Below are 14,095 nucleotides of genomic sequence, written 5' to 3'. Positions count from 1 at the left end.
AGCCCCCCCCCCCCAGTTTGGTAGGGGGAGAAAGGGGGGGGGGGGGGGGGCACCCCGGGGGGGGGTGGGGCTCCGCCAGCCACACTAACTGTAAAAGAGCTGCATGCGGTTTGCGAGCCACGGTTTGACCACCCCTGCGCTATACCAATGTGAGACAGGCACTCTCATTTTACAGAGCTTTAGAGTAAATGTACAGTGATTTGCCTGAAGTCACACAGCAAATCAGCATCAGGACTGAGAACAGAAACCAAGAAACTGGCTCTACATGGCACTGGTGAAGCCTCAGCTGAATACCGTGTCCAGTTCCAGGAGCCACACTTTAGGAAAGATGTGGACAAATTGGAGAGAGTCCAGAAGAGAGCAACAAAAATGATAAAAGGTTTAGAAAATCTGATCTATGATGAAAGTTTTAAAAACTGGGCAAGTCTAGTCTTGAGAAAAGACGATTGAGGGGGAAACCTGATGACAGTAACTCAATATGTTAAGGGCTGTTATAAAAAGGACAGTGATCAACTGTTCCCTATGTCCACTGAAGGCAGGACAAGCAGTAATTGGGTTAATCTGAAGCGAGAGAAATTTAGATTAGATATTAGGAAAAAATGTTTTAACTGTAAGGAAAGTTAAGCACTGGAACAAGCTTCCAAGAGAGGTTGTAGAATCCCCATCACAGAACTTTTAAAGAACAGTTTGACAAACACCTGTCAGGGATGGTCTAGGTTTACTTGGTCCTGCACAGGAGGCTGGACTAGATGACCTCTCAAGGTCCCTTCCAGCCCTACATTCCTGCTTCCCTGGTCTAACTGCTAGAGAGAACATTGTCTCCCATCATGTAATTCTAGTGAATGCTATCTGGAAATCAGATATACATTATCTCCCAATCAAGCGCCACTGTTTACAAGGAAAGCTCACTAGTCAGCACAGGAAAGTTACTGTATGCTGTAACAAGGATCGGTAACCAACACCCCCCCTCCCCCATGTGCAAGACGGGAAACACTCCCTCCCTTTCTCTAGTTCCTTCATTTCCAAACAAATGTGCAATATCCGTTGATTGCGATATCGCCAACCGTCCTAGATAGGGAGGGTTCTGAGTTACTACAGAGATTCTTTCCCAGGTGTCTGGCTAGAGGGGCTCTCTCTCATGCTCAGGGTCTAACTGAACACCCTATTTGGGGTCGAGAAGGAATTCCCCCCCCCAGGTCAGATTGGCAGAGACCCTGGTGTTTTTTTGCTTCTCTGCAGTGTGGTGTGGGTCACTTGCTGGTTTGAACTAGAGTAAATGGTGGATTGTTTGTAACTGGAAGTTTTTAAATCAAGATTTGAGGACTTTAGTAACTCAGCCAGAGGTTACAGGCCTATTGCAGGAGTGGGTAGATGAGGTTCTGTGTGCTGCGATGTGCAGGTGGTCAGACCAGATGATCATGATGGTCCCTTCTGGCCTTAAAGTCTATGAGATTGGGCAATAGGTTATTTCCCTTTGTCCACAATAAAGATGGTTAATTACACTTGAGCACTAGAATGAACATGCAGCAGGAGTCTGGTCTCCTAAGTAAGGGGAGATGAATGTAAACAGGCGTGTGCAATTCCTGTAAATGTTGGGAGTTGCCTGCAAACGCATAAGCTTCCTCAGTTAAAAGCATTACTAGTTTTGGCCAGAGGGAGGCATCATACACAGAGCCAGGGAACAGTTAAAACTAAAAGACTTTCCATGCGAGGAAGTTAGAGTTATTATTCTCTTTTTTAAAATGACCATTTCTTCTGCAGTATGTGGAGAAATGAAGGGCAACAGCGTTAGCCAACTCAATGAACACATTTTCTACAAAACAACCTTTATAAAGCTTCGCTTGTGCCTGGGTGTTTCTGAAAATGTGTTAGATCTGCTTAAATTCATGAGGTTTTTTTTTTTTTTTTTTTTTTTTTTTTTAAAGAGGTACATATTTTTAAACCTATCTCAAGTGTTTAATTAGTCAATCACCTGCTTGATTTTAAAGAGTTATGGTAACTATTTTGATACTCTTTGTGGTTTAACTTCCATGCCTGGCCTCTCTTTTGAGGGGATCAGAGAAGTGTTAGACATTACCTATGCCCCCACCTCCACCCCCCCCCAAAAAGGAAGGATTATCATATGTTTGTATCTTTTAACATTACACAATCAATCCCCAAGGAGAATTCAGACTGTCCATAGAGTTATTTATTGGAAGCTGAATCAGGAGAAGCAAATAGAAGCTGGCTGAAAATAGAACAGGACCACTACAAGTAGTATACTTCTTACAGCACATCAAATAAATATCAGACTAAAAGCCATACTGAAGCTATTGTGGTGCCGTTTTGGTTAAACGGCACGTGAACTGCTCTGAAAGGAGTATGCAACACAGAAATTCAGGTCAAATTCTCACCTCACTTATTTGTCTAGTGGATAGGTGTGCTAATTTGGGGTGGGCAGGATTCCTAGCCACCAGTGTCTATATTTATGGAGCTGTTCTGACAAATTTCAGTTGCATCTCATGTTTTAGATAAAAATAAACGTGAAAACGTTACCACATCCAAACATATCATCAAGAGCTACACTCTTCAGGGTATGAAGCATCTTCCAAGCTAAGCACCAGGGCCACATCAAACAAGCATGCACTGAAGCTGCTAGAAGCTCTTGTGAGGAAAGAAGACATATCTCCATCTCCTCTCCCAATTTCAGGTTTCATCTCAACCCTGCCAGCAGGCAACTGGAGAGGGACATAAAAAAACCAACAACCTCTTTTCTATTTAGGATGGCTTTCAAAGGTTCTACAGATGGAAGACAGCTGAGATGTTTCCAGAAATGCATGTCAAGCAGGTACGAAAGCATAAAATGAACCTAACTTGAATAATCCTGGCGCACACACACAGCTGTTTAGATGTCAGGTGGTAGCTCATACTTTCATATAACATGCACTTAAAAAAAAGCCATTTAATTAAAATATCAGAGGGGTAGCCGTGTTAGTCTGGATCTGTAAAAAGCGACAAAGAGTCCTGTGGCACCTTACAGACTAACAACTGTATTGGAGCATAAGCTTTCGTGGGTGAATGCCCACGATGCATCTGACAAAGTGAGTATCCACCCACGAAAGCTTATGCTCCAATACAGTTGTTAGTCTATAAGGTGCCACAGGATTCTTTGTTGCTTTTTAATTAAAATAGCAGCTTCCACTGAGCAAAGTTATAGCACCCATCTATTAAGCCTACAAAAGGCTTGATTCTGTATCACTCTTCTTAAAAGCCAAGACAGTTATGTAAAGTGGGCTGTTTGCTGCTAGTTATTGGACAGGAAGAAAACCCATGCTTCTGAAGCATATGTATGCAACTTGTCTACCTCTGAGATGATACAGAGCAGCACAAAAAGCTGAAATCTATGAGGAAAAACAAAGCAAAAAAATGCAAATTGAAACTTCAACCCTTAAAGAAATGGAAAACTTTTTTCTGGCTAAAGATACAGGAACAAATTTTATCAAGACCAAATGCAATTTCTGTAAGGTAAGAAAGAGGACACCTCTCAAACAGTGTTAAAAAAAAAAAAAAAAAAAAGTCGAGTTCTTAATAAGACGCCCTTGCCCTGTTGAGTTCACTCACAACAAAACTCTTTTGTAGCTCTAGAAGACGAGCATCTAAATATTTCATTTGCTTTTGGTAAAAGGCTCTTATGGACACTCCAGGAGCCTGGCTTGAACGAAAAGTCAAAACAACATTGAGCATAGCAGTTGGAGATGGAAGAGATCTGTTAGATCATTCAGCCCACCCCCCGCCAGGGCAGAATACAGTCCTCTGAAAGAGGATATATAAACACTTGATCTTGGCTGGAAGGCCAAGCAGTGAGTGGCTTTTTGAAGTCCCACTTCTTCTGTGCCCTGGAGAAAGAGATGGGGGGCTAAGAAGCACATCACCTGCCTTCTGGCAGAGGACGGCATTCCCCCCCCCCCCCCCCCCATGGATCCGGAGAAGATACGTGGGAGGGCCAGGGCCTTCTATGCGAGCCCTTTTCTCCCCGGATCCGACCAATCCCGATGCTTGCAGAGTGCTCTGGGATGGACTCCTGATGGTCAGCTAGAGCTGCCTCTCACTCTGGCCGAGCTCTCAGAAGCCCTCTGTCGCATGCCCACGAATAAACCAATAGATCTATCCAACAACTTATGTTAAGAGCATTCCTAAATGTTTTTGATTTAAATTTGCTGTTAAAGAACGTCTGGATTAAGACTTGCTAAATTTTGAAGATTCTTTTTCACAAACTACTCATTCTTGCTACCACAATTTGCTAGCAGTCAGCAGAATTAACACATGCGTGAATGACTTCGTTGCCCTGGATTAGTGCACAGCTTCTTCTTTCAATATTTCACTTGTACTATGAAGTGATGGATCAGAGCAGGAGATAGGATATTTCTGAAGTTACTGGGATGCTGCTGACAACGATTAGGCTCACAGTGAGACCATCAAAGTTTCCTGGCGAATAGCCCACAGGAAAATTGTAAACATTTTGCACTGCGTTTTCATGGCAAGCTCCTCTTGTTGCTTTACAGGACAGGAATAAACTATTCCTCAGGGCTTAGATACTACAGCAACAGGCACTTTATAAATACCTAATACAGAGAGTTGAGCTCAGACATCAAGACATCCAGAAATAGAAGGAAACATGGACTTTTACTGCATTATTGCACAGAGATTTGGCAAGTTGGGGTGGTGGGGGTGGAAACCAACAGGTTTTCAAATTTCACCCACAAACCTTAAGGAGAGGTGGAGAGAAGTTCCGTGCTCATGTTAGTAAGTGAGCATTGTAAACCTACTGGAACACAGGAATTATAAACTCCCTGTTGGAGATAGTTACAGTAACAAACCGAGGAACAGAGATACTTATCGGCAACTAACTATTTTGGGTCCTGAACCAAAACCCACTGAGGTCAGTGGGAGTCTTTGAATTGATTTAATTGGGTTTAGGATCAGGCCCAGAGCTGTAACTAGGCATTTTCGCACACGGGGCAAACAAGCATATTTGCACCCCTTAAAGGCAACACAGGGAAGGAGGGGTACACAGGATCACATGCCCCCCCAGATTTCTGCTTTCAATTTAGCACAAAGGTTTTCAAAAGGCACACTCCAGTTTGAAAACTGTCACTTGCTGGCAGATCAGACGCTGAGGGGAGCTGCCTAGCTCACTTAGGCCCTTGGCTGTCCGCACAGTAGGACAGTGTGCCCTAGCTGTGCCACCTCTGCATGGCTGGGTACTCCCCAACCAGGGCACGCAGCACAGCTCCAAGCTGCATCCCGATGGGCTCTTGCCTCTCCCTCAAGAGTCCAGCGCTGCTTGGCGATGCCCCTTGGAGCCGGCCCCTGCCCACTGAGCCTGCCCTGCCTGGGGAGCACCTGGCCATGCAGAGAGGGAGGGAGGGCTGCTGGGCAGCCAGCCAGTGCCCTGGCTCCTACAGTGCGGAGAGCTGGGGCCTGAGCACCTTCCACCAGCTTCCAATCCGCTGGCTCCTGCCAGGTTTTCAAACTGTAGGGCAAGCCCCCCTAGGGAGGTGCACCCGACAGTTTGAAAACCACTATGCTAAATGGAAGGCAAAAATCTAGGGGGGGGGGGGGAATGTGACCCCACATGACCTCCCTGCCTCACTTTTCCACCCCCGCAACTTTGTGCCCTGGGCAGCTGCCTCACCTTGGTTATGGCCCTGATCAGGCCTTTGGGGGTGAGTGTCCTATAGAAAACTAACAGACCTCTCTTTTTTCCTGTTTTCTGATCACTAGCCCCAGAGCAATGCTTAGAAAAGATCATTGTTCTCAAGTGCATGTATAGTGGCAAATAAAACTGTTTTTAGTTCCGTGAGAACACCACACATTAAAAAAGGACTTTCTGATGGACATCTTGCTATTTCCCTCAACACCACAAGCCCTTGCCCCGTTGCTGATTTTAGCAGCTAAGGTTTCATGAACAACTAGAGTGGATGATTAATGTTTTCTACCACCAGTAAACCGGCCCTGCAAACTTTGGATTGTACAATGCATTTGTTGCTGGCTTTGGCTGTGCTCAAGATAGAAGTTAAGATCATTTTGCAGTAAAGTGGGAAAATCGTATGTTAATCAGAATTATGCAACTCCAACATCCCGTATCACATGACTTTCCAAATAAATACAAGATTTATGCACATGGCATTGTGGGGAGCAAGCAAAGGACAGACAAGAGACCTCAATGAATGGTTCACAGATGTGGAGCAGACAGCCTTTGTGACTGAAGCAAGCCATGGAAATTCCTAAGGCGAGAGGAGTGTTCCAAAGGACAGGGAGCTAAAAGCCACTGACTTCTGATCCTGGCTGATGATGTGAAGGCCAAGACTATAAAAGGGTTAAAAAAAGAACAAGATAAATTCATGGGGGATAGGTCCATCAGTGGCTATTAGCCAGGATGGACAGGGATGGTGACAATAGCCTCTGTTTGCCAGAAGCTGGGAATGAGCGACAGGGGATGGATCACTTAATGATTGCCTGTTCTGTTCGTTCCCTCTGGGTCACCTGGCATTGGCCACTGTCGGAAGACAAGATACTGGACTACCTTTGGTCTGACCCAGTATGGCCGTTCTTTTGACTCTTACACACTCCCCTGTAGTGAAGTGATTCGCCAATACCTCTCTGCCTCAGTTTCTCCATCTGTAAAGTGGGAATACCACCAAGCAGGCAGGAGGCTGGGTTTGGTGATTGTTCGGTAAGAAGCATTATAATGTTTTGAAGATGAAGAGCATTATGTAAGTATGAAACAGTACAATTACATCCTGGTACGAGTCAACCAGCAAGTGCCGCAACAAAAAGCTATTTAATTACAAAGGCTAGATGTGAAAGTAATGTAAATGTGTTGTTTCTAAAAGGAGAAAACCACATTCCATCTCCCACGGAAAGGATATCTTAAGTTTCTTGGCTCCTCGAGACACAGTGGCAGACTTCAGTATCTGCAGAAGACAGTTCAGCCCTTCTGAAATCATGAGCATTCTGACAGGAACGCTTTCTAGACTATCCTCACAACACTTGCACATTTACTTCACAGAGCTGTTATTTCCATTCTACGGAAAAGGAATTTATGCTGACATGTTAAGTGACTCAACCAAGGCCACAGAGGGAGTTGGGATTAGAAATCGGGGTACTCACTGGTCCCTTGTCATGTGTTCAGGTCATGTTTTTTTCCCCCACTTTGGGGAGGCAAATTGTCATTTTCCAGCAGAACAGAGTTTAGGCTACATCTAAAATGCCATTCTGTCTCCTGAGTGCTATGGCTTTCAGAACAAGGGAGAGTGAGTGGGGATTATAAAACACCTTAAACAACATATTTAATGGTGTTATAATTGTGATATTACAAAGTAATCAAGAAAGATCAAGAACTACCTACAATATCTGTGTCACATTTTCTGGTTTTCATTGCATCTAGTCTTTGTCAAAAGTGAAACTGACAGCCCTAGAGTGAAGCTCTGCATCACCAAAGAGATACTGCACAAGCAGCGTGTCAATGTGCTTTGGTCCTGAGCTGGAGGGGCCCACATCTAAGGCCTCATCTACCCAGGGAGATACTCCTGATTAATTCCACTTAGGCTCGTCTACCCTATGCAATTAGGTCAGTATAACTATGTTGCTCGGGGGTGTGAAAAATCCACAGCCCTGAGCGACACAGTTAAATTGACCTAACCCTGGTGTAGACAGCGCTAGATGGATGGGAGAATTCTTCTGTCAACCTAGCTACTGCCTCTCAAGGAGGTGGATTACCTACGCCAGCAGGAGAACCCTTCTTGTTGGCATAGGTAGCGCTTCACTGAAGCGCTACACAGCACAGCTGTGTCACTGTAGCGGTTTATGTGTAGACAAACCTTTATTCCAAAATAAGTGTGCCTTATTCCAAATTAGCTTAGTCCACATGATTAGACTAATTCAGATATGGCATGCTTATTCTGGAATAAGAGTGTTCATATACAGGGTTAATCAGAAACAGATAATAATCCACTTTAAATACCCACCCTACCTTATTCCGGATTTTCACGTGGAGAGAAACACTAAGGGTAAGAGGAAAAAGCTTAATCCTTGGCCTCTATTGCCGAAATTATCAACGGTAGTGGGCAGATGCCTGTCTAGTGTGATCTGGACAAAGACAACCATACAGACAAAGCAGTAACTACTTTCAGTCCCTACTAACCTGGGTTGTAATTGAACCCGTCACCTAGAAATAAAAGGCTTCCGAGCCCATTATTTTCCAGGGGTGTGGGCAAGTGAGGGACTAGCTGGAGTGGCATGGAAGATGAAGAAGTTAAGGTGGGTTGCCCTTTAACCACACATGCCAGCATTAAAGGCTGTGTTTTCCAAAAGGGGGCTCAAGTTTAAGAAATTCAGGAAATGGTGCTATCGTAACACCACAAACCATCGTACAGTAAAAGCTGTGTTATCCAGCATTTTACCAACCATAAAGCTCTAGAAACCAGCATCTCTGATATTCCATTAAAAGTCTGGTTGGCACGGGACTGGCAGGCTCCCTACCTGGCTCCCCGGAAGTGGCGACATGTCCCTCCTGCTCCTAGGCAGAGGAACGGCCACAGGGGCTGCATGCATTGCCCCCGCCCCGCATGCTGGCTCCGCAGGTCCCATTGGCTGGGAACCGCAGCCAATGGGAGCTGCGGGGACAGCGTCTGCGGGCAGAGGCAGCACACACAGCCTCCTGGCCGCGCCTCCACCTAGGAACAGCAGGGACATGTCGCCACTTGTGGGGAGCTACCCAAGCTGAGCGCTGCCCAGATCCGGCACCCTGAAATCACTCCTGCACCCCAACGCCCTGCCCCGAGCCCCCTCCCACACCCATACTTCCTCCCAGAGTCCACACCCTGCGCACACACAGCCCGTGCCCCAACCCCCTCCCTCCATTAGTTAACTGGAATTTTTGACTAACCAGCACCCCCCATTCCCCCACCATGCCAGGTGATAAAACTTTTCCTGTATTTTCATGCTCTTCTTTCTAAAGAAACTTCCAAAGAAGAAACTTCCAGCTTGACAGACCTGTTTGTATTTTGCTTAGAAAAGCAAACACACTACTTTGTTCTTTTAAATCACCTGGTACCATCTCTCCTCTCTGTCTTAAAGGACAGGGCAATTTGGCCAATGCCAGCATGTGTATTGCAAACATAAGCTCATGAAGTTTTTCTGCGCTAGGTTTTTCTTCAGTTTCCCACCATTGTAGCTATATTAAATGGTAGCAAAAGTGAAAGTGCAAGTTTAGACCAGGGTGAGATAACAGTGTGCAGTTTACAAGAGCATTCAGGAGCTGGGAATGGGTGACAGGGAATGGAACACTTCATGATTACCTATTTTGTTCATTCCCTCTGGGGCACCTGGCATTGGCCAGTCAGAGGACAGGATACTGGACTAGATGGACCTTTGGTCTGACCCAGTATGGCCATTCTTATGTTCACATTGTTGACTACCCACTACAGATCATTTTAGATTTTGACAGGGTGGATACAAGTTGATTTGGGGGGGAGGGGGGCAAAAAAAATCAGATTTTATAATTTAGATAAAATATAACCATGTTTTTCTTTTTAAATATGAATGTTTAAAACGAATCTGAATTTAATACATATTAAGGCGAAAACCTATAATCTCTTAAAACATTTATCTAAAAAAATATATATATGTTGAATCCATGAGCCCCTATCAAAACTTGAGTTAAAGACTGCTTTTTTTATATGAAGAAAGAATCAGGGCAAAAACATCTAACTTTGGAGGTCAACCTTTACAAATATGGCACAACAGATCATGTGCTGCGTTAAGGGCTTGTTTAAATAAAAATAAATTTGATATGTTGTTTTGTGAGTTTAATTTAATTCCAGTTACCATCCTAATGCTGCTTGACACAAATCACGAGCAAAAAGTTTAATTATCTAGTAAATAAGCAGTATGTCATTCACCTTTTTCTAAAATGTTAAAAATGTAAAATTAATAAAACTCTGAAAACATCAAACTATATACGACTGCTTAAATAAGTGCATATATTTATAGCGTACCTTCCTAGGTAGCAAAAAGATGTACCAAATCTAGTGTAAAGGCTCTATTTAGTGGTAAATCAGCATGCTCGATATGTTTCACTCAATATGCATCCGAAGAAGTGGGTTGTAGCCCACGAAAGCTTATGCTCTAATAAATTTGTTAGTCTCTAATGTGCCACAAGTACTCCTGTTCTTTTTGCGGATACAGACTAACACGGCTGCTACTCTGAAACATGTTTTAATTGTTACCCTTCTTAAGAAAATAACTGAAGTACAAATGGAAAAGTTCCTTAACATTTGTAAGTTAAATTGAGCTTTTCCACTTGGTGATTTAAATCAATCCATCCTGGGTTTTGAAGTTTAGCTCTGTGGGGAAAAGGGCAAGAGACTTTTTAAAATGGAGGCTTAGGACTCCAATAGTTAGGGTCCTCCCAAATTCATGGTTCACTTTGGTCCATTTCACGGCCACCAGATCTTAAAATCAGTCAATGTCACGATTTCAGGTGTTTATATCTGAAATTTCATGGTGGTGTAACCGTGGGGGGATCCCAAAGCTGTTGTAGGGAGGTTGCAAGATTGCCATACTTACTTCTGCTCTGCCTTGAGAGCCCAGCTCTGAAGGCAGCAGCTGCGGAGTTTACCATAATTCAGAACCCCCTTGTGCAATTAACTTCAAAACGGTCAGAAAAATTCTACCTCCACTCTCAAAATTAGGTTAGATCTGAGGCTATAGTCCTTTGTTTGGAGAGTTGAGAGAGGGGCCCGAACTCAAGGTTACAATGAAAACTCAGTTGGAACTCTATCTATGGAGTGGCTACTGCAGTGAACACAGAAAGAACCAAGCATCTGAAGTCTCACACTGCTACTTTTGGCAGGTGTTGTCCCACTTCAAAGTAAAAGCAACAAGATGTGATCCTCCAGTCTTGGGTGTTTCCATACATAGTTAGAAAAAAAACAAACAAGGAGGCAACATCTCCATGTCCTGCAGAGAGGGTGGGAGAAACTCCGCATGACTGGACTTTAAGGAGGAAAGGGTGGAACAAGTTTCAGAAACAGTCATCCCCTTTATGTATGCAGAGAGAAGCCAGTAATTGAGTAATATGCCAGAGGGTAAATAATAACATGTGCCACTCTGGAATGTGGATAGCCCCCAATAACCATGCCAAGTCTTTAAGTGGTTTTAGTTGTACTGTGGGGAGGAAGCGCACTCTCCACGTCCAAGCTACCAAGCCATTTTTAATATCCAACTACTGTGCTCATTCTGCCTAAGGAAAGCTGTATTCTGCTTCCTCTGGAGCCTGACAATGCTGCTCCTGAGGTGCCTGCAAGCGTTTGTTGGCGAGAGAACCAAGATACCCTTAAATCCTTGAGGAGAGGGTTGCTGAATTCAGGACCAGAGTTTGCATCCTCCTGTGGCACAGCAATAAGATCACGAGATAAGGCAATTGTCATTTGAAACAGAGGGGACAATTACTACTCTAAGCCAGCTTTTGCTAGTTAGTCAAAGAATAGAAAATCTTAAAATCCACACTACAGGACAGTCAAAGGCTTAATGGCCATCACTTGTCCCAAAGGCTGTGCCTGTCTACACTACCACTTTACAGTGCTGCAACTTTACTTCACCCCCCCCCCCCCCCATCACTGCAAGTTTCAGCGATGTAAAGTGGCAGTACAGACAGTGCTACAGCACTGATAGCTACTCCCCTCATGGGGGTGGTTTTATTACAACACTGGGGGAGCTCTCCCCCAGCGCTGGTGCCGCAGCTACACAGCCACGTTAAAGCGCTGCCGCAGCAGCACTTTAATGTTGTTAGTGAAGACATACCCTGAGACTTTTTTTTGGTAAAGTGGCAGCAACAGTAGGAGCACTAGTGTAGACAGCATTTTTACTGCTTTGTTAATGCTGCTTAGAACAGCTTTAGATGACATTGTGACAAAGATGTTAGTGCCCTGTCTACACTAGAGCTTCCACCATTGCTACCACTCTAGGAGATTTCCCAAAGTAGTTTAGTGCAGACAAATCCATAAGCGATGGGCAAGAGGAAGAGGAGAAGGTGGAAAGATTATAAAGCCTGTGCAGTAAATGCTCAACAAAGGATACATATGTCAACAGATCACAAAGGGTTGAGTGATCGTTTGGAATGTAAACTAAAGGCCTTTTTAAAAAGTTAACTTGCACTACAGCTACAGGCTACAGAGAGGTGTTTGGTTTGGCTTGTTATTAGGAGACCCATGTGCTCAGTAACACCCCACCCAGTGATACTGCAAGAATTAGGCCGTGGCTACACTCGAAACTCCAACGCGCTCCCACGGCAGCGCTTTGAAGGGCGAGTGTGGTCGCGCGCCAGCGCTGGGAGAGAGCTCTCCCAGCACTGCAGGTACTCCACCTCCACGAGGGGATTAGCTCCCAGCGCTGGGGCACTGTTTGCACTGGTGCTTTACAGCGCTGTAACTTGCTGCGCTCAGGGGGGTGTTTTTCCACACCCCTGATGGAGAAAGTTGCAGCGCTGTAAAGTGCCAGTGTAGCCATCGCTTTAGTGTCGGTGAAGTGCTCTGAAGATGCAACATGGAGATGCGTGTGAGTGCTAAGTATCTGCCCCTTTGTCTCCCAGGGGTGGCTAGCTGCCACAACCCCATTTTTACTATTACAAGCCTCCATCACCAGGTTTAGCAATAGCATTCAGAGCTCCTGTCAACCCCATTCCTGGTTCAGCTCGAGTTAATAAAGAGACGAGACCAGGACTTCCAGGGTGCGAAGGGGTTTGTCACTGCTGTTTTAACAGTGACAAACCCCTTCACACCCTGGTACACGGAGAAAGGACATGGGGAATCTTTGCCTTGGCTTCCCAGGGACGAAGCCTCTTCCTAAAACAAGCCTGATGAGAATTTACCCTCCCACAGCACCGGGCGGGCTCCCGTAGGGTCCCAAAGCACCCGACGAGCGGTCTCTGCACACAGCCGGGCTACCCCCCCAGCCCAGAGCAGCGCGGGGGACGCTGGAAGCACCTCGCCGCGCATCGCCCAGCACCTGCCCTCAGCACCAGACCCCTGGGCATCCCCAGCCGGAGCCCCACAAGCGAAGTGCTCGCAACCCCCAGCCCCCGTTACAGAGGCGACCCCCCGCCCAAGAAAGGGGGGGTCACACCTCGGCCCCCAGGCTCTGCGAGCAGAGCCGCGCGGGAGGGGGCGATTCAGCTCCCGCCCAGCTCCCCCACCCCCACCTCCACCCCTACAGGGGCCTCGGCCCCCAGCGCCCCCCAGGTCTCCACACAGCGGGTCCCGCCTCCCTTCCCCCGCCCCTTCGGGGAGGTTACAGCCCCCCCGCTCCACCCCCCCCGTTCCCCCCCCGCCGGGCCCCCCTTACCCGCGATGCCGGCGCTGCTGCTGCTGCTGCCCCCAGACTCGGGGCCGGCCGACGCCATCTTGGAGCTTCTCCCTGCTCCACTGGCCGCCGGCAGCTCCTCCCTCCCCCGGGGGCCCCTCACTTGGTGCCGCCCGCTCCGCCCGCGGCTCAGGACCGCACCATTCGGGCTTAGAGAGGTTGGGTCGCTCCCTCCGACTTGGACTCGCCCGGCCGGCTGCGGACCGAACCACTCAGCGTGGATGGGGGGGGGGGGGGGCGAGGCCGGGCTGCGGCCACCGCCTGTTATTCCTAAACTCGGGGAGCTGGGCGCCTCTTGAGCTGGCTGGAGCGCATGCGCACGGAGGGGGGGGGCCGAAGCTATAGTGGAAGCCGCCATGGGTCACATGACAGTGGAGGAGGCCACAAAAACAATGATAACCCCCTCCAGTATGATGTCAAGGGGTGGGCCTGGCACATCACGGTGATACCGGGATGTTGCCATGGTAACATAACATGGTTTGTCATGTCTTCATTTGTGTTGCCGCAGTGCTTCGACCTCACCCCATTGCCATGGCGTCTTATGTCCTGACCTCATCCTCACATCATGTCCCCGTAGCACCGCATGTCCTGACCTCATCCTCACATCATGTCCCCGTAGCACCGCATGTCCTGACCTCATCAGGTCATGGCACCACCTGTCCTGACCTCGTTGTGGCACCTCACCTCTCAC

At 46.7% G+C, this 14,095-nt stretch overlaps 1 protein-coding gene across 3 annotated transcripts in view; it reads right to left on the bottom strand.

Moving 5' to 3' along the window:
• PIP5K1A (phosphatidylinositol-4-phosphate 5-kinase type 1 alpha) overlaps nucleotides 1-13,643 on the bottom strand; it is a 39,952-nt gene extending 26,309 nt beyond the window's left edge. For all 3 annotated transcript variants that reach the window (XM_029913496.1, XM_026659771.2, XM_026659772.2), the window contains exon 1: nucleotides 13,387-13,643. In XM_029913496.1, coding sequence (XP_029769356.1) covers nucleotides 13,387-13,444 — 58 coding nt within the window. In that variant the 5' untranslated portion in view covers nucleotides 13,445-13,643. The remainder of the gene's footprint in view (nucleotides 1-13,386) is intronic.
• Between the last annotated feature and the right edge of the window lie 452 nt (nucleotides 13,644-14,095).

The sequence above is a fragment of the Terrapene carolina genome, unplaced genomic scaffold (genome assembly GCF_002925995.2).
Source record: "Terrapene carolina triunguis isolate 2854851 unplaced genomic scaffold, T_m_triunguis-2.0 Scaffold675, whole genome shotgun sequence".
NCBI classification, from domain to species: domain Eukaryota; kingdom Metazoa; phylum Chordata; order Testudines; family Emydidae; genus Terrapene; species Terrapene triunguis.
This window is presented reverse-complemented; position numbering and strand designations above follow the sequence as displayed.